Source organism: Pseudopipra pipra, chromosome 1, assembly GCF_036250125.1.
Source record: "Pseudopipra pipra isolate bDixPip1 chromosome 1, bDixPip1.hap1, whole genome shotgun sequence".
NCBI lineage: Eukaryota > Metazoa > Chordata > Aves > Passeriformes > Pipridae > Pseudopipra > Pseudopipra pipra.
The window spans coordinates 117,171,272-117,192,567 of NC_087549.1; the positions used below are offsets into that span (position 1 = coordinate 117,171,272).

Below are 21,296 nucleotides of genomic sequence, written 5' to 3' on the forward strand. Positions count from 1 at the left end.
TTGTTTTCTGCCAGGGTTCCCATCTCCTTCTCAGCAGAGATGGTCCCCAGCATGTATCATTACAAGGGGTGAGTCCTCATTTCATGAGTTCTCTATCAATCCTCTCCTGCAGCCTGGCGAGATCCCTCTGAGCCACAGCATTGCTCCTGCATGTACCAAGTGCTCCCCCCCAGCTTGCTGTAGTCTGAAAACTTTAGAGTGAACTCTGCCATATCCTCCAGGTCACCAATAAAGACATTACAGGCATCCTGCCAGAGTTCTTCCTGCAGGGAGAGCAACTTCGTTGTTAAGGATTTCTGGATATTCCCAGGCTGATGCTTCCAAGCCAAGTCCATGAATGCCTGATCTCTGCCACAGCTGGCAACAGGGGCTCTTTTCCCTTACACCAGCATCTGCATGAGAGCCAGTATCTTGACCTTTGAAGAAATTTAATTATACAGAGTGGGAGTCTACAGAGTTCCCAAAGGAACTTGTAGGAGTTTTCAGTTCCCAAAGTATGATGCCATAAGCAACACTGTAATGGTCACCTTACCTATAAACTATGCCCAAGGCTTTTTTTATAGGCTACTTCAATGCAAAAACACGAACATTTAGAAGCAGGAAGAAAAAGTAAAACAATTCAAGATACCCTGAGTATTTTCTTCTTGCCTTCTCCTTCACAAGATTTCATGTACAGCAGCAAATTGTTATTCCTGTTATTCCCTATGCTAAGAAAGAAAACCTGCACAATAACACCACGCAAATTCCTGAAATACATGCCGAAGCCATAAGCCAAAAGTTCAGGCCTGACTTACACATACCTTGTTAAAAATGATTGCTACCCATTTTGCATATAAATACAGGCAAAGAAAATGGCTTATCAAAATAAGCATTCAGGTATATTGGCATATATAACATAAAAACGAGCAGTTTAATTCTCTATATAACTTTAAGATCCAAACACAATCTTACATGTTAAGGAGTCTCACAGCCACTATCAAAATTCCCCTTATGCTACTATAAGTTGATTTTACAGCTACAGTGAATAAATGAACCAATGGCAGTAGAAGAATTGGCCTGAACCAGAAACTCCAGCCTTTATCTTTCATATTCTAAAATAATTAGGACATACGTGGGCAAGATTTGTAGGCAGAGGTAATAATCACTTATTAGATCAGATTATATAATCGCAAAGATAAAAACACTCTTCCAGATGCTTAGATTTTCTTCTAACTTTTATGCACCCCAACCCTACCCACACACACACAGTTACTTCAGTTGAGGGGGAGCAATTTGATCTTTTACTTGCTTTTTCTACTCATTGAAATATTTATATCTCCAGTACGTAGAATTTCCCCAATAAATATCATACCTTTCCTATAAAAATACAGGCACAGATTGCTTAATCAAGCACCAAATCATTGTAGTAACACTGAAAATACACCAAATTTTTTAATTAGTGAAGTTTAAGCACAACAAACATGTTGTTTTAAAAAACTTACTCCATTTAAACAATCCTAACAATTCACACCTTTTAGAAGGGAGATCTTATAACTGTGGGAGAGGCTTAAAATATTTCTTCTGTATATGACAAACTTCTGCCATGATTTTGAAATTACACTATCACAAATTCAAACCACAGAAAATCTAGGTAACATAGATTCTTCAATTTCACGTTCTATGGGTTGTTCTGTTTTTTCAGCCTTTTGTGAAGTTACAGAATGATGGCATTGCACTTTTATAGTCAGAGATCATTCCTTTACTTTACATATAATAGTAAGAGCAGTTAATATTTCATTGCATTACAGTGAGTCTGAGACATGTCAAGAATGGATTGACAACTTCAACAACCTCAATCCTAGATCAAAAACTTTATATTCTTCTTCCTGAAGCCTAACCCATGTTCCTTATATTCTGAAAACAAAAGAGTCTCTCATTTTTTCCATCTGTTGTAGTTCAACCTAAAATTTCTAACTTCTAATTTCACGAGTGCTAAAATGGCCCTTTATCAAGCTTTTCTGTGATTGAGCAAACAAGGACAAAACACCTTTCTGCTTCCAGCCATAAAAATTGATCAGATGGCACTGCATATTAATGTTCAAAAGTCCTAACTGCTCTTGCAAGCATTTAAGAGATGTTTCATTCATCATTATTTTTATACAAACAAGATTCAACACATTAATACAATACTGTCCATCTTTTGCTCCTCAGCAAGTTGTCCATTTTTATTCTCCTACTCTGTGGTGCCCCAAACTAATTTATACACCTTACAACCCTTTGTTGCAACCTTAATTTACCTTGCATTCATGCTGAGAGCTTATTCATAAACAGTTTCTGTAGAGCAGCTGACATGCAATATCTTGTTCACATGTCACAGCATTCAAAGTTACAATTAAATTGTCGGACAGCATCCCAGAGAGCCTTGCACTGATAGAGACCTCCAGTGTGCAAGCTGGGCTTTGTCTGCACATGCTCTGGCACTTGCTTCATATCTCCATTGAGTTGCCCTCAGAATCTGCCATAGGAGAGGATGTACCTCATTTCCTTCACTGACCACAGAGAATTTGCTGTGAGGATATGTGGCCTCTGGCAACAAAACATTTTTTTCAGAGTCCTTTCTGGTGTCTCTGTCTTCAGATTTTTTGCCTCAATAACAGTTATGTTTAACTATGTCAGAGTGAAAAAGAACTCTAAATTAAAATAATTATATCTATTCAGTTTATATTTAAACTAATGACATAATGGCTTAGGGAAGTACTGGGAAGTAGGGTCACGGCAGGGGGTGAAGCCTTGGCTAATAATCAATGCCCTGGGCTGCACACACAGGACATTTAATTTGCAGTGTCAGATCTGATATTCTTTGTTTGGTCTTAGTGAAGTCCTTTGACTTCTCTCTCTCATATATACATACATCTATACATACACACACATAAAAAAAAATATTTTTCCCCTCCATTTTACTATCAGAAGAGAACAAACATAGTTGCCTTCCAGTAAAAGTGCAACCGTTAATCTACCCATAAATTCAGAAGCATGAAAGTACATTTTGGATTTCAAATATTATTAATTCTCACAGACACATATTTACTACTGTTCCAAGACTAAGGGGACTGCAGTTGTTTCCTTCATGAAACAGTTAAAAGTTCTTTAAAGTTAAGAGAAGTGAACATCAGAGGATTTCCCAATGTGATTAACTGGAAAAGAAATAAAGGATTATATGACAATAAACTATTTTTACCACATCTACCTTTCTAAAATACATGCCTATTTACCTATAAAAGCCAGCTGATTCAATACCCTATACCAAAGAATATGATACTTAGAAAATACTTAGAAAAGCAGACACTGGTACATATTTCACTACTAAATAAACTGTGACTGAGCAGGAAATTGATCTAAAGATGGTTAGCTTCATACTGGAAGAAAAGAAATATTCTCACCCACATACTGAAAGATGGATAAATGACAAGGATATTTCTTGTAAGAAAAAGCAGTCTGTATTTTGCCATCATATTCAACATTCTAAATACCATTCCTAGATTCCTTGAAAATAGTGCTGTGATAAACCCCTCAGAGAAAAAAAAAAAGGGGGAAGGGAAGGGGAAAAAAGGCTCATTTTTACTTTGTTGAATTTTGAACAAATTTAATCTATTACTGATTTGCTACTCCTTAAGGTTGTAACTTCTTTCAATAAGGAAAAGATTACAACTAAAGTTTTACAGTTCACAATTTATTATAAGCACAGATATTTATTAAAAAATGTCAGGATTGGACACAAAGGTTGACAGATTTTCAACCAGCAACTTCAGGAGCCAAGCAAAACAATACATTTATTTGTTGAGCTACGTCAGCCAAGAATGGTTACACTTCTCTCAATCCAAAGGTCATGCTAAGATTTGCTACTTAAGAGGTAACAAGATGCCTGCTGTTTTCAAGGACAGCAATTCAATTCCGTGTCTAAACTGTAATTGTGATATGCAACGAGTTTCTCAATCTTGACATGTTAGGTAAGAAAGGTTGCTATTTAAGGTGATGCCCTCTGGGTGAGGAAAATTGAAGGACCAGTACACTGCATGACATACGCTGTAAGCTATTACACCTGTATATCAGCTACTCCTAAAAGTATTAACAGAGAAGCACAGCATGTGATGGCATTCTGCATTCTTGATGCAAGTTATAGCAATGCTAACAGAAGAAACTCCATATCTTAAACCCAAAAATCTTACTCAAATAGAAATTTGAGTGGTTTCATATAGCCTCTGTAATCAGATCACTCTGGAAAGCAGTTATGCCGCATGAACAGTATATTCATACATAAGACATGGTAGCAATTTACGATTACACAAGCAAAAGTCAGCACACTGCTAGATCTTGATTTCTATAAAACCTAATGCTACTGAAAATTCTGTAAATCTGACTACATGAAAATACAAATAAAAAGCAGAACAAAATTTTTCCAAACAGAGATGCACAAATTTTCATTCTAAACCAATATATACAATAGGTATCATAAGGCAATCCAAAACCACTGTGACTACAATTCCATATGATGAAAAAGCTTACCAAGTAAGAAAATGTGATTTCCAAACTCAGGTTAGAATCAAGTCTGTAGTCTGTGACTTTAGATCCAGTGCTACATTAACTCACTGGTGTTCTATGCTTTAAACAGGAATTAAGGAATCTTGACCAAAGCCACAATTGACTACACTCTGTTGTTTGAGTGTTTTACTGATTTTAGCAGAGTTGACTCCTTTAACTGAAAGTAACAGAGTACAGCCTTTTTAATCCTGCACTACTTTTCACTTCTAACAAACAAAATTAACAATATTACTGTGAAGATATTTTATACAGACAGTTTCTGTAATACTTATCACATATTGAGGACTCTAAGAAATTTTTCCTTCCTCCATGATACTCCACTCCTTTTTATCCTCTGCTTTAAATTCTGATTTACCTTTCTTGAGACACTACTGATTTTAATTAGAAAGCAAAGAAACAAAACCTGTAATACAAAAACCTGGCTGAATGAAGAAAGTACAATCCCAAATCTAACACAAACTACTGAATACTTAAAAACAAAAAAGAAAAAAAGATTATACTGTTAAAAAACCCTGTTACTAGAAAAACTGTGTTGTTGTGATCCTTCCAGAAAGTGCTATGACAACCAGCACTCATAAAATATATTTTTTTCAAAATATTATTTATTGTGTACATACCTAAAGAACTATTGTAGGTCATGTCAGCTTTTAACATGTATACTTAAATGTATATTTTTAAAATATATTAGTATTAGAATGCACATGAAACTGGCTTTAGAGCCTAACTAGCAAACGCACTGATGTCAGCAACTGGCATAATTAGTTTCAGCAGAACCATAAGCAGATGTGATTAAACTTTAAAAGGTTTAAGTAATTTTATCACTGTAAAATGCATGTTGATAAAAGCTCTAAGCTTTGAAGATACAAAGCTAAGATTAATAGACCAATTTCTGACATATCATTATTAATTTTTTAATAGGATAGCGTCCACAAGCTCATGTCAGAATCACGGTATCGGCATCATTACACCAGACATTGTATAAAGTTCAGAATACGTAGACTGCTTTCTAAAGACACTGAAAACTATTTTTTATGACCTTAAAAGTCATCACTAATCCAATAATTCTAATATTTAAAAAATAATAATAGCAGGAAGCAGACAAAAGAGAACAAGGTCAGAAACCGTACGGGCTGTGAGGATTAACTACGTGAGTAACACCATGGTTTGCAGTGAAAGCTGAGTGGGTGTTTTGGGTTTTTTTCCTTTTAGTCACAAAAGGAAACATGGGCAACTTTTGCTGGCCCTTCTGTAAGTGGTATGATCAGTGATATGACTCCTAATAGTGTCTTAGTAGGAATGGGAGTTAAGAAAGCATTTCTACAGAGAAGAAAAAACGAAAAAAAGATAGCTGTAAGGAAGGTTATCTATGGTAGAAAAAAAGCATGACAGTACTCCACTGGAAAGACAGAAGATACTTCAGTCCAGAAAAGTATGTAATAGAAAAGGGACATATTAAGGCAAGACAAAGACTTGAATCCTGAAGGGATGTACGCACATTTATATACTGGTGTTTATGGACTGTGACTACATGCATATGCTATAAATTATGGCAATAGGGGCTCAATGCTTCTCCTTTACCACAGCACCACAGTGGTATAATTCCAATGTTTTTTCTTGTAGTTTATACAGCCTTGGATTAGCAAAGAAACAAGATCTGGGAATTCTGCATCAGGACAGTCTGCAGAATTGGTCTCTTGTCAGATTATTTTATGAGTGCTTTTTTACTTCAATCACTACAATCCCATTTGCCTAGACTAACAACCCTGTGTGTACTAAGGAAGCTACACTAAGCTGTAAATTCCTTCTGTCTGGTCCAAGCAAGACAACCGTTATCTGAAGATGGACATGATAGCACAGAATAATTTAAATAGCTATTCTACAAACCAACCTTTCCTCTCAAGCAGAAGAGGGAAGGAAAATAAATGGGTAATGAAACAGATCAGAGTTTAGTAATGAAACCAACATGCATTTGTTGTTCACTCAGATATTTCTGACCTGACCATCTGGGAAAAGAAAACGCAGTACTTCACAACAATAGGTATTACCGTAGTCCTAACATGCTGAGTTACTGAACTGTCTGATATGTTTATGGTTAATTAACTGTAAGTTACACTGACAAGTTTCAACATCAGTCATACATACACATACAGAGATATATTTTATAAGGCTACAAAACTGTCTGAGTTTTACTAGTAATAAAAAATTGTCAGCTTTTATCATGCAAGCAACTATTAAAACCATGTGAAAGAGCCAATCTGTCAAAGAAAGGAAAAAGTATACAGGTCTCATTATTGTGACCAGTCTCAAGAGAATATTACACTAATACAGCAGTGTTATAATAAAATCATCAGAAAATTAATATACTGAGTCAATACATACATCTGATGCTCAGCTGAAAAAAGAGAAATTAAAATAAAACCCAAAAAGAACACTGTACCTTTTAGCACTAGTTGACAGTTTAGCAGCTGTTTTGCTTGATATTTTGCCCTCTTTTTTCTTGGGCTGAACTTGCTCCCTTTCTTGTTCCTGCTGAACACCTTCACGCTGATCTCCATCAGAGCTGCCTCCACTAGTGCTTGGACTATCATCCACTCTCTGCCCCTCCGTAGACATGGCAGATGCTGCACTGAACAAAAACAAACAACAGAAGTCAGCTTTTTGAGAAGAAACTGCCCAGCAGTATTTCTTACATGCCTTAAGGAAAGAACACATAATGTCTTTGTCTTAATATGTAACACTTGTGCTACAGTACTTCAGTAATCTTAGCACTGAAGAGTTTTGCCAGAAGCATCTTGACAATAATTCAGGAGCTGGTCATTTAAAACCCTATGCCAAAAAAACACAAACTCCAAACAACAACAACTACCACCTCCAAAAAAAGCCCACCTTTTATATATACATATATATATATATATATATATATATATAAGCCCACCTATATATATATATCTATATACACACACAAGTCCACCTATATATATATATATACAAGCCCACATATATATATATATATATATATATATATATATATATATATATATATATATATATATATATATATATATATATATATATGAGAAAAGCAGAAGTTATCGAAGTGGGAAACATAATCCAGCAAGTGTAATACCATTCACTGTGAATTATATTTTTCAACCACTCAGCAATAGCACTAGCTATCTCATCACTATGCCACCGGTTCAAATATAGCATAGTTTGTTAAGAACTGAGAGTTATTACTGTATTAACACTCTCTGTTATCCCATATGAAACAAATCTGTGGGCTCATTCCAAGTCTTTACTGTGGGTTTCCACATTACAAAATCTACATCTTGGCACGCTCGATGGAAACAGTCACAGAACCAAAAAGCACTAACACAGGACTGTTTATATTTACTGAAACGGTACACTTCTAGAGCGGTAAGCACACTGGTAGAGGACATAAGGAAGCTTTTTCCTGACAAATTTCATTCAGGTCAGTATGAAGCAACAAAGCTGTCAGAGAACACAAGAAGCAAGAAATCTCAGTATATTTCAGAAGTCAAGTTAACACTTTATTTGCACACTTCTGATACTAGTTAGCTATTTTAATTTCTTCCTTCATTTTAAATAGTACAACAATATGCCGACAGATGAGGAATTACAAGCCCACTGTTACAGCTGTCATGACTTCTCAAACTGTTCTAATGAAGGGCAGATGTCCATGAAAAACCCTTACTGAATTAGCATATGTGGTGGCACTGATTGATTTTTTTAAAAAACAAACAAACAAACAAACAAGCAAAAAAAGCAAAACAAAACATAAACCAAAAACCAAACTGAAACCCAGGTCTTTCCTTTAATTCCCAATCTTTAGCTTATATACCTACTTTATATATCCTCCTCTAAAGATTTTAATAAAAGAACCATCTTCAAAGCACATAGGCCCAAATGTTACTTGCTTACACCCACACAATCTCCATATATCTGGGTGGTTTTCTGATCAAATCTGTCTAAATCAAAGAATTTGTTCTTTCATACACAAAGAGTTTTAAATTGCTGTGAACTTTGACTTGCTTTTCCTCTTACCTATGTGCAGACACTATCACAATTAAGAACAAAACTATTCACCTTAACTGTTATATGTTTTAAGACTCACTCAAGGGAGAATAATGATATTTCAGGCTCAGATTCAACCTTGCTCATTCCATGGATTAAACAAAGTTCATCTCCCTGTATATATTTATGGAAAGAGACAGCAAAGTAAAAGTAAAATAACATCAATGCCAACAGGGTTATGTTGAAAGGATGCTTTTTAAAAAAGGCTGTAAGTGTTGTAGTTACAGCTGCATGTAAGAAAATAAATTTACTCCTATTCTGAAAAACCCTTACCAAGATCTAATTCTATCAAATAGTACACACCGTGGAGTGGAAGAAATAATCTCTTCAAGCATTATTGACACATGCAACTAACTTCAGGAGGAATTAGGTCTTTTTTATCTAATTTGTAAAGCTATACTGAACAAAAATTCTGGAAGTATGGCATCCCTTCAAAATGTTTATGCACCAAAAGAAATAGCAAGCAATACCAAGTGATGGATATGGGACTAAGGTTTCCCTTAATCAGCTTAAACTACATTTTGGATTTTATCATAGAAAATAATATTTTCATATATAAATTTATATAAATACACAACACTTAGCCTGCTCCTTGAAGTAACCAAAATAATGTATAGTTTTCACCCTAAAATTAAAATACAAAAACTGTTCATTCCTAGAGAACAATTTTTCCTATGGTACAGATACATTATATTTAACATAATTTGTATATTTACACAGGTTGATGTTCAGATATTTAAATCCTAGTTGGCAGATTTTAAGATAAAAGCAACAGAAGACTTAGAGGTAATAAACCACAAAAATATCATATTCTGACAAGTCAAAATATGCATTTAATAACTATAACGCAATTTTGATAGTAAGTACGCATTTTCTTTGCTTCTACATACAGTTAAAATACAACCTCATTTCTCTTAATAACACTTGTGATGGCCTTTATTTGCTCTAGATTTTAGTTCTGAACTTTGCTTAGTAAACCTCATTTTAAAAAGAAAAATTCTCTCTTCACAATGTACATAGGCTTTAACACTGCAGGCCAGAAAGTTAAAAGCATATTTAGCAATGCTTATACGCATAGGACATCTGCTGTGAATAATCTTAGCTATAAATATTACTATTATCCAAAAAACAACTCTATTCACTTCATAAGTTCAGGTTACTATCCAGCAGACAAATACTAACAGTAGCCCAGAGCATATAATTACTGTAACATGTAATGCCAGCATTTACAACAGCAAAATGCTTCAATCTGTCATTTGAAGTCTGGCTAGTTTCTTGGGGGTTTTTTGTTTTGGTTATTTTTTTATCTCTCCCTTCTCCTTCTCTCTCTGTTCCCCTTTCTGACAGTCAGGCAATTCTTTCTATGCCATCTGCTCACAATATCTGCAATTTTAGGAATTTTTGCATAGTTCAAGGGATGCTTAATATTCTGGTAAAAGTGAGCGTTAAAGGGCCTGAAGTTAGACACTTCAAATAGGGTTAAACTTAAAAGAGAGCCAAACACATGAACAAACAACTAGGGGAAAAAAAAATCAACTGAGAGGATGACACTGTGAAGAAAATATTTCACTGCCACTAACACAGACAGAAATACAAGATACTCCTTGAATCTGAACAGCCATGAGTGTGTTTGCAACTGTCACACAGAGCAAGAGGGAAGACACGCGATGTCCAGGTCCCCGGCTGCCAGGCTATTCTATATTCAGGCGAGGGTTGCTAACCTCCCTGCTGTTGTGCAGAGAAAAATGAGCAGAGGGGACAGGGAAAGGAGTGAAAAGGGACTTAAAAGTCTCTCCCTTAACGTGAGATGAATCAGCAGAGAGATAGATTACAAGTGTAACTACAACTATCAATTCGAAGTGAAGAGTCCAAAAGGTTTTGCTTTTGTCAAATATATCTATCTACTGGCACCTTCCCCTTCTTCCTCAAAACAAAACAAAACAAAACAAAAAAACCCAAAACAAACAAAACCAAACAAAAAATATATAGAGTCACAAAAACCCAACACCAACCACCATCACACTCCCCCCCACCCCCCCCAAAAAAACCCCGTAGTTAGGGACAGTAAGGTCCTGGCAACGTGCAGATCGGTCCCCAAGGGCGGCAGAGCTAGTGATGATGTCCTTTTAAAGCGGTCTTAATTTTCTTTAAGCCAAGATAAATTGAATATTTCTGCAGAGTCCACGACGAGCAGCAACGGCAGCAGCCGCCTTACTTCATCTTCATTAGAAAGCGTAAAGGGCAAAAGGACCACAACATCGCAGGAGGGGAGGCAGAAAGCGCCCAGTTTGTGGCCGGGCAGGGTCCGCCACTGAGAGAGGAACCTGGACGGAAAGGGCGAGAGGCCCCGGCTCCCACGGCCCCCAGCCGCCCGGAGGCAGAAGCGTGGCTCGCCCGTCGGGAAGACCCAGCCGTGCTGGTGGTGGGCATGGGCATCCCCAGAAACACACACACCCCGCACCCCCACAGCCGGGCGGGAGGCGGCCGGGCCAGGGTGAGAAGTAGGAGACAACCGAGAAGAGGAGGAGGAGGAGACTGCGAGAGGAAGACGTCGGGGGCACATGAGGGAAGGGAGAGGGTTGGGCTGCGGGGCTCCTCAGGGCGCTCCGGGTGGGGGCGGGGGAGGCTAGTGCCCTTCCCGAGGGGCTCCAGCCCGGGGTGCCCACCGGGTGCTGCGGCGGGGGGGTGTGGGGATGGCGCATCCTGGGAGGCTCGATCATGGAGGGCGCAGGGGGTACCCCGGCGCCGGAGCGACCCAGGGGCGCAGCGAGTGCCGCGGGGACCACGCGATCGGCGCGGAGCGGGGCCGGAGGGGCGGGGGGGAGCGGGGGTGGTCGCTGCTCCCGCCCGCAGCGGGGCGAGCAGGACAAATGGACACGGAAGAGTTGCTGAAGGGGTATGGGGGTGCTGAGAAGCAATGGAGGCTGGATGGAACCTGAAGGAGCGGGGAGCGGCGGCAGAGATGCCGAGGTGGCTGGGGGCGGAGGGGGACGGCCGGGACGGAGGCTAAGAAAGGGCACGGCTGGGGATGACAAGGAGGGAGGGGGGTACCAGGCAGTGCCGGGGGGATGCGGAGGGGGGAGGGGAGATGAAGGATAAAGGTAGAGAGCGAGGGTCGCAGATAAATGGGGGGGAGGGTGCTGTCGGGAGGGAGCGACGAGGGGGTAGGAGCCCGGCGGGGGGAGGGGAGGCAGACGGAGAGCTCAGCCGGGGCAGAGGTAGGTGTACCCCGGGAGAGACGGGGGGAAAGCCTCTGCTACCTGCAGGCGAGCGCAGATCTCTCTCTCGCTGGTGCCGGACACAGGCTGCGGGACAATCCGTCGCGGTGGCCCCGACTCCGGCCGGGCGCGGGGCTGGAAAGGGGCTGCAGCCGCTCACTGAGTCATGAGCCCGCTCCCCCGCGCTCCTCGCTCTCGGCTTCCCCTGCCCTTTCCCCTTTCTCCCGAGCAGCAGCGGCGGCCGCTGCTGCTGCTGCTTCTCCCACCGCCGCCGCCGCTCCTGCCCCCGCTGCCCGGAGAGAAGTGAAGCTGCTGCCGCGCGCGCGCGCGCGCCCCCGCCGCCCCCGCCTCCGCGCGCGCGCGCCCCCGCCCGACCGGCGCCGCGCGCGCGCGCGTCCGCCAGCCAATTATCCCGGGCGCTCGCGCCCTGCCGAGGGAGGGGTGGGTGGGCGGGGGCGCGCGCGCGGTTCCGGCGGGGGCGAGCGGGGGGAAAGCGACGGGTGGAGGGGAACGGGCGCGTGCCCGCGGGTGGTGTTGGAGGCCGCGCGCCGCCGAGCAAGGGGGAGGGGCGAGAGGCGCCGGCGGGAGCGCGCGTTAAAGGGAAGCGCTGGGGGGTGCGGGGCGGGGTCAGTGGGGCAGAGGAGGAAGGAGGCGGTGGGACAGGACGGGGGTAGCTGGGGGGAGACGGGAGCCTCGACTGTGGTTCGGGTGGGATGGAGGAGTGGGTATACGGCCTTCTTCCCCGCCGCCGCCGCCGGGCTACCACGGGCTCTCACGCCAAAGTCCTGGGGCCGGGGGGGCGGGCCGCGACGAGCGCGGCGGAGGAGGCCGGTATCAACTTTCTTGGCTCTTCTCTTCTTTTTCGGCTCCTTTGTTCCCACCGCCGGTCCTCCCCCCGCCCCCCCGGGCCCCGTCCTGCCGGCCCGCCACCCGCACCTCCCGCCGCCTTTGTCTCGGCGGAGCCGGAGGGAGCGGCCGGAGGGACGCGCGGATGCCCCGCGGGAGCGCAGCGCCGGGCGGCGGGGAGGGGCGGCGCGGGGGCCCGCGGCGGGGCAGGGCCCGGGCCCTCGGCACTTGGTGGCCACACTTTTGTGTGACCGCGGTAGTTTCGATCGCTGCGTGGCATTAGCACAGCCTGGTGCCGCAAACCGCCCCCGCGCACTGACGGCACCGGGGGACGCGCAGCATCCCAGCTGGAGACAGGCACTGTCGCCTGGTTGTGGCCAGGTAAAGGAACCTCGCCTCCCACGCAGGCGGGTATTGCCTCTGTGGCAAGCATCGCTGTCGGGAATAGGAGAGGCCAAAGCAGAGCCACACTTAAATGTTTAGTGTGAATAATATTAACCTGGAATAAAACAAACCTCCAAGAGAACTGTCTGTCAGGTAACCCCGGCTGCGTTTGCCTGGCTGAGACACTTCTGTCCCTGTGCTGACCCTGCTGCTTTAATCTTTACATAATATGCTTAGCTATGTTATGTAAACTTTTATCACTTCAAACCTTTCTTCGTCTAAGAGGGAAATATACCAGCCAAGGGTAAAGGGGTAATGGCAATTCAAAATGTTTTCCCCCTTTCAACAACTAAAGGGAATTAAAAAAATAAAATGTGGTCTCACCATTCCACATGTACGAGGAAAAGTTTCTCCCTGCTTGAGCTGTGAAGTATTGTACTTTTTCTGAGTTGTGATTCAGGTGTAGGTGGAGTCTGTGCAACCAAACATACAGAAATTCAGAACTTGAAGCAGTGCTGAGATATTTAAGGATTAGAAACATTATTGCCACCTGCTCCCATGTTATATTCAGACAACAGAAGTGCTTTTTGCAGTTTCCCTGTACATAAAATTAATCTTTGTTAAGATGTTGTTTTTAAATAACTTGGGTTTTTGCCCCTTCCTATTTCTTTGCTAAATAATCCTGGTGACATTTTCACCTAAATTTGAAAATACCACAGTCAGCTGGTTCTTCCCATTCCATGTGCGTTTACAAGATATTTTCCTGCTTCTGATGGAGAACAGCACCTAATGTCAGCTAGGTGGGTTTCTGTCTGGTAACTTGCATTAATTTCTCAGAAGGATTAATAATGAAGTAATTAACAGAATATGATGTGTAAAAGTCCTTCAAAAAATGCAAACCTCCTCCAAGTAATGCTTCTCATCACATTCAAAGGTGCATTGCACACTCTTGACATCATGGTCCCCTTTTTCTAAAATAACTTAAATCATACTTTCAGTCATTCCAGAACAGACCCCCTGAAAACCATCCAGGAAGCGATAAAATTCTCTTCTAAATGAGTCTTCTAACCGTATTTCCTTAATGTTGCTTTGACTGCTTAAATGTGCCTTAAAGGAGGCACACATTTTCCCGCTTGAATACCCTATGTTAATTCCTCAGCCCATCTCAGGACTTCACTTTGGTGACAGTTCATGGTGCTTCATTACAGATCTCCTTTTCTGCTAGGATTTTAAGGAAGCACAGAGAGAGAAGCTGAGTGAATAGCCTAATTGAGACAGGGGCAGGATGGGGCCATACAGTGTCCCAGAATCTGGGTCATAAATTTCCAGTGCCAAAATAATCAAGGGAGCACTGAAGTGTTTCAGCACCGAGTGAAGGGTTTGAGTCATCGCTAGTCAGGCCCTGATTTTTCTTCTGGTGTGTAACCTCTGGCCCAGAGCCCTAAATGGTAGGGCTTAAATTAAGTACAACTAAACTAGGCAGAAGGTTTGTACTGCCTTATGAATAGAACATACACACTGAGGTGTGCCCTGTGATTTTAAAAACATGAGCCCTACCTATGCAGTGTAAAGGGAGTAGGGTAGGGTTCTCAGCTGCTCCCAGTTTTATCCTTTTGACCTTTCAAAATAACGCGTTTGGCCCTTGGATGTTAAAAGTCACATATTTTACTCAAAACCCTTTGGAAGACTTTTGTAAGTTTGGATCATATAGGTTGCAATTCTGGCCCTTTTGAACAGAGTGGCAATACTCCAGTGTTAGATTTCACCCATGCAGGAGTGCTGACACACAGGTTACACAATTTTTTTCTTTTTTTCTTTTTTTTTTTTTTCCTCTGTGCTTAGTTTTATGTGGTTTCTAAAAGCTGACAGTATTTACAACACCAGACACATCTAAGGCAATACGAGTTCTTTGCACCCACAGAAGCTTGGAGCTTCCTTGCAGGAACACACAAGAGTTCATCCCACCTGGCACAGACAGTCACACTTTAAGACTGTTATAGTTAAGGACACTTCTGTTAAGGGCTCTTGATTGAAAGTGTCTGTTATAAGGACAGATATGTCAATCAAAATCCATGAAGTTGGAGAAACATGAGCAAAGTTTCCATTTATGAGTGTTTAATTTCAAGAAGTAATAGATCAATTTAGATTTTTTTTTTACTTATTTGTCTGTTCTGAGAGCTGTACTAATTTATGACAAGTTTTATCAATTTCTATTTAGTTAAAAAACAGGGAAGTTTTTTTACATGTCAAAGTAAGAAATAGGAAATGCAACTTTGAGATTTTTTTCTGAATTTCTATGTATGCATTACTGTTCATTCCCATTTAAAACAACATATTTTAATATCACTATTATAAATGAACACTGTTGTTAAGTTATAACTGATAAAAAGGGTTTGGGTTTATGAGGTAAAGATAAATTATCTCAACTATGATACAGCTGAAAACATAGCTATCTCTCTTGTGATAACATATCTCTCAAAACTTGAATATTTTATATTAAAAAGTGAGATGGTAATATTCATTTGTCCATGGTGCACCCTGTTTATTAATCTCTTCCAACCAAATCCTAATGAACCAGTTCATCCATCTGAACTATTATCAGCAGAAGATTGGAGGAATGGTGACAAAGGTGCCTTTATTCATTCTTTACCTGATTCCACTTCTCAGCTCCACAGGAGCTGTCATAGACTGTGTTGTTCCCCCCATTTCTTCCCTGCTGGGTCTTGGGCCCTGTGGGGCTGTTTGGAGAGTGGACAGCAGACAGCTCTCAGCAGCAGGCCTACTCTTTCCCAGTCTTGTTCTCCATCCTGAACTGAGGCAGGGGCACAGAATGGCATGCATTTCTGCAGTAGCTTTATGCTGTTACAGAGTTCTTCTCCCATAGCTGTCTTTCCTTATGCTACTATGATGGCACAAAGCCATAAAGACCGTCCAGAGTCCTGTTCTCTGTTCTTTTTCCCTCTCTGATAATTCTCCTATTTGTAGATAGTTTATTGTCACACTGCATCTAATTTTTTTTTTTTCCTACAATCTTGCTTTGCTTTTGTTGCCACTTGGATAAATCCTACTCTGTATATTGGCAAATGTAAACTGAAATTCACAGGTACCTTGATCTCTGAAGTGCCAGCTGTGTCTGAAAATGCAGCATTTGAGTGATTCAGAGATCAGGATTGTTCATTTTGTTTTTCTGCTATCAGCATGTAGGATGAAGTGGTATAGCGAGAAAGGTGTTTGCAGCAGAAATTTAATTAGAGTTTTCAGTTAATTGTGTATGTCCTCATCGCTTACAAAATGACATCCTATATCAAGGAAAACCCTGACTGAATCCTGAACACTAGGTAAGCCTATTATTCAAACAATGGCTTGACAGAAACCTCTTTAAAGTATTTTCATGGCATTCTGAAGTAAAATGATTTTGTGAACATGGAGGCATATTACTAACCTGACTTTTTTATTTGCTCTACAATAGTGCAAACCCCCAAATCATTAGAATTTATTCAGTCTAATATTTTCAAGCCAGTAAATACAAAAAGAGTTGTAAGTTGTGAGGCAAACAGCTTTTAAGGTCTCTTTCACTCTAGCCTGAAAAACTAAGAATTTGCAGCTCCTCCTCCCCTTTGCTCAGAAGCAGAACAGCTCCTACTATCATTCAGCTGGAACCAGAAGAAAAAACTAGGACAATAACCATGTGGCATTAGAGATCCTGGTGGCTCTCAGCCACTTTGCTATCCAGGATTGTAAAGAATAAAGATAAAACATATTAGGAATGGGTGAGAGGGAGGTAATAACTTGCTTCCGTGTCCTTAATGAAAGCCTGTTTTTTTGTTTAAGACAAGGAATAAATTACTGCTTAGTGTCTGAAATAGAGTTTTGTTCTATGTGCTGGTTTAGAGCCTAACTTAGAGCCTAACTACAAGATAACTGCACAGGATAGTTCTCTGATAGTTTCTAGACAGAAATTGTTGACAACTGAATCCCAGACTAAACCACTGCTTTAAAAATCTCATTTTGTATGTACTGAAGGGAAAAATCTTTATTTCCAGAGCTATTGTAATGCAGTGACCTGTAACTGGAAGAATTCCCTGCATTGCCTGTCTCAATTCATCACCATATGTGGGAGAGAATGTTTAAAAGTGAAGATAGGTTAGAAAATTGGGGTGTTTTAGGTGTTATTTCCGCACGCTCTTCAGCACATCCACATTCCTATTGGTTTCATAACATCTTAATTCACAGGATCAGACCTTGGCTTTCTTAAAGATGGTTAAAATTCTGAGGATCTCTTGTGGTTCTGTTGGGAAAGTTGCATCTTTACACAGAAGGAGAAGCCGTGGGCACTCATGTTCCCTTTTAATAAAGTTAAGGTTCCAGAAGAATGTGGGCTAATGTTCCCTATGCTTAATGCATGATTAATGCATGCCTAAGGAGTAGGCTAGTGCATCCACCCCAGCAAACCAAACCCCATACATCAGGCTTGTTCGGTCCTTTCAACATGAATCACCAAATATATTGAAGGAACCCAAGGGACCACAATCAGTCTCAAGCAGATTGTCTGCCTCATACTCAGTGGAAAATACCTGCATGTTGTCTGCAGGGAATTCCCCCAGTGAAATGGAAGTCCCCTGCAGCAATAAGTCAGACTAGCCATATTTTACACTTTTTTCCTGAAGATCCTGGCAAAAGGGCTTGATTTGGGCTGTACTTAGGAGGGGTGAAGGGGAATGTCTGCAGTTTGATAAACCTAAATTATCCCTTCTGCTTTATGGAACCTTGTACACAACTAGTGCCAACACAGCAGCTGCCAGTGGCTAAGTCCAAGGACAAACAAAGGAAGGAAAAAATCAAACGTCTTTTGTCTTATCCTTGGTGGTAACTATTCATGGAATAAATGGAATCTTCTGCCTATAGGTCTAGGCAGAATCTGGCAAACTTCTCTTTGCTCTTTGCTAAGCTACTTCTGCAGAACCACAGGGAGCAGGAATCAAAACAGGTCCATCTTCCTCAGCTACCCGAAATGAAGCAGGCGAGCTGTGGACGCAAGAACTTCAGGGAAGGGACACCGCCTCTAAATCACACTACAACTGTTTCTGAGGTTGCAAAGTCATGGAAGGGCAGTGGGGAGGGCACACTTTATTTAAAAAAGCTGGAAGGCACAACACAGGAACACGTCTACTTCCTTAGTACGCAGACTTTTTTCCTGAGTATCCTCCCCACAGTTCAGAGCCCTGAGCAGAACAAAAGTGGGGTCTTGGACATCTGATTGTTTTCATAATGGGTGTTTTAAGGAATTTTGCTTAACCTTATAACTAAGTTGAAAGCCTCCCTAGCTGTACTTATTACTGTATTTTAATCCAAGTGGACCTTTATTTTGACCAGCTTTACATATTACACCGACATTTCTACCTCTGCAAAGAGGTAGATGGATGCTTCATTTACAGCTAATTTGGAAAAGTGGAAAGTAATTAGAGAATCTGGCACACAGTTTCTCTTTGAAATGTTTCTTTGTCTCAATTTCCTGTGTTCAGCAGATTTCTTGGAGCTGGAACCCATGGCATAATTGAGGACTAAGCCCACAAAGGCCATGGTGTCTCTGTTGCAATTTCTAGCTATTGATGCTGCAAGGGCTAGTGAAGTACACAATTCTTAGGGAAGGCCATACATTTCAAGCGAAATACATTAGCAGAGCTAGATATTTAGTCAGTGGAAGTCCACAAATATTTGGCTGAGTAGTGATCCTCTTAACCTAGTCATTAGGAAGTGGCAAGGAGAGAGATGACATTGGCACGGAGTCTTCCACAGATATAGGCACACATCTCTGACTGGGGCTTCTAGTTACAAGGCTCCTAGATTCATCTTCTGGATCTAGCAGAAGACCCTTGCCTCTTCAATCTTCTGGTGACAGAGGCATCTCTGATAATGTGGGAAATGGAAATTTAATTCTGTCTGCTCACTGAAAGGGCAAAACCCCGCAGTTTATAACTCTCAGTAGTGTCCTAAACACTACAGAATTTTGGTGCTTGGCTTATTTGTTCTCTCTCATCGCGTCTCTTCCTCTTTCTAAAAAATACCTATATCTACAATGGGTTGGAACTGAAAACGTGAGATGCCTAACAAACAGGCTAAAAGTCATTCTCTATCTTTTGATCTTTCACTCTTTTAATATTTAATGATCCCATTCAAGATGGAACAGCATTAGCAAGAGAGATTAGGAAGTGCCCTGTCCCTTTCCCACACCATCGTCTGTTTTCAAGGCAGCAACCTGAGACAATATGTCCCTCATATATGTGAAAGCGGGTGGCTTGTGCCCATGTCTCTGTCATCCTCAGTCAGAGGACTAACTGCTTCAAGTTTCGAAGAAGTGCCTCTGCCTGTGCTTTGGTGAGAGTGGGAGTGCTTGCTATGCTAGGACAACATCCGCAGGCAAGATAGCAGGATCCTTAGCTTGTGAATCATCATTGTCAGGATCACAAATAGGTGTTAAATTCCTTGGTGACATCAAGACTTTGGGTTTCTACTCCTGAGATCAAAGACATGACTTCCTTAAACAGAAAACAGCAGAATCCACCATTACCTGGAAAAATACATTAAAGTGACAAAATGTGTGTTACTGATTCAAACATGCTGTGCTACTGTGTGCCAGTGCAGGAGTGAGGTTTTCAAGCATCCACTTCAGACCAGGTGGGACTAACAGTCCCACATGGTGGGGACTGTGTACTGTGAACTGCCCTGGGCATTGGGAACCTCCCAGGGAATAGAGCTGACAATCCTGGGGGGCTGACATGGGGCTCTGGGCCCTGGGCAGAGTGGAGAAATGCCCAGGGAAGCCTGGACAAGGAGAGTTGGGTTGGCAAGTGCCCTCAGGTCCCTGACTCTATGCCAGTGAAACCGCTTTGAACAGCCATGTATTTTTGCTAAAGAGCATTTTATTTTGACTACGAACACACAAGGAGTATAATTCTGAATATAACACTTCTAAATTTCTTAACTTATGTATAGAGAAAATCTGTTTTTCAGAGAAGAACTATTATCTTGGAAAAAAAAAGTACTGTTGGGGAAAAGGAGAAATCAGTCACTCCCAGGAATGCCCACTAATTCAGCTAGATTATTATTATATTCCACAATCAGCCAGCCAGGGTTTATTATTCCTTTGAGACAATGGAAGATATAATTTGGTTTTGGAAGAGTTTCAACAAAAGCTTTTCACTCCTGTGCTCTGGCAGCTTGGATTGCACTGTGTTACCAGACCAGAGATCCCGTTTGCAGGGGATGCCAGCTAAATGGCTTGCTATACTACATCTCCCTTGAGGTGAAATGCCGTGGAAGCTGTGAGCTGCACAGCTGCCTCGGCATCTGCTCTCACAGCCCACAGATCTGAAACAATGGACAGAAATTGGATGGCAATTTAAATGTAATGGTCTGGCCATTACTGGTAATTAAAAATCCATTGGTAAGAGCCTGGAAGGTAAGGGAGGCATGTGAAACAGACACAGAATTCCTCTCACCTGGGTGGACTAGGATAGACTTAGAGAAACCAGTGTACTTCTTTTTTCATACGGACCTATTGCAAACTCCTTTGAAATAAATGGAAACATTCCCATTGGCATTAATGGACTTTGGATCAAGTCCTAATTACCACTATAAAACCTTTTTAGTGTTGCCATACATTATTTGCCATGTATATATTTTAATAAAACAGTCCTGAATGTACCGTAGGGAATGTGCTCTTTAAAATGGGTCTCTATTTTGAAACTATAGCAAGGGTAAGTCCTCTGACAGGAGACGTTTGTTTTACTTTATTTATGAAGGAAGGCTTAAAGCATTTTTTAATTTTGAAGGGAAAATAGAGAACAGTGCAAAAGTCTGTGGGTTTCTTTAGAGAGAACCTCATATAAGTGTTTTCTTATTGTGACTGATAACAGTTCATTGCCTCAACTGTGGCTTTGGTCTGGAACTCAAAATGCAAACCAAAACTGACTTAGAAGCATCAAAGCTTGGGTGATCTGGTTTCATGTACTTTACATAGTTTGGTCACAAAACCAGTCTATAGGCAAGATTGCTCAAAACAGTATCTAGGTTAATTCAAAAGTTATTGGATCTCATAGTAAGGCTTTTTCTAAAAATGAGTAAAGTTTTGAACTTTCACCAAAACTCTAAACTGATGTAGTTTTATGTGACATC

The 21,296-nt window shown here is 41.3% G+C and overlaps 1 protein-coding gene across 4 annotated transcripts in view; it reads right to left on the bottom strand.

Annotated features, from left to right (window-relative positions):
• UBE2E2 (ubiquitin conjugating enzyme E2 E2) overlaps nt 1-12,237 on the bottom strand; it is a 205,894-nt gene extending 193,657 nt beyond the window's left edge. For 2 of the 4 annotated variants that reach the window (XM_064673120.1, XM_064673110.1), the window contains exons 1-2: nt 11,934-12,237; nt 7,016-7,204 (exon numbers count right to left, since the gene is read on the bottom strand). In XM_064673120.1, the coding sequence (XP_064529190.1) occupies nt 7,016-7,191 (176 nt within the window). In that variant the 5' untranslated portion in view covers nt 7,192-7,204; nt 11,934-12,237. The remainder of the gene's footprint in view (nt 1-7,015; nt 7,205-11,933) is intronic. The other 2 variants (XM_064673130.1, XM_064673101.1) reach the window with 2 other exon arrangements.
• Between the last annotated feature and the right edge of the window lie 9,059 nt (nt 12,238-21,296).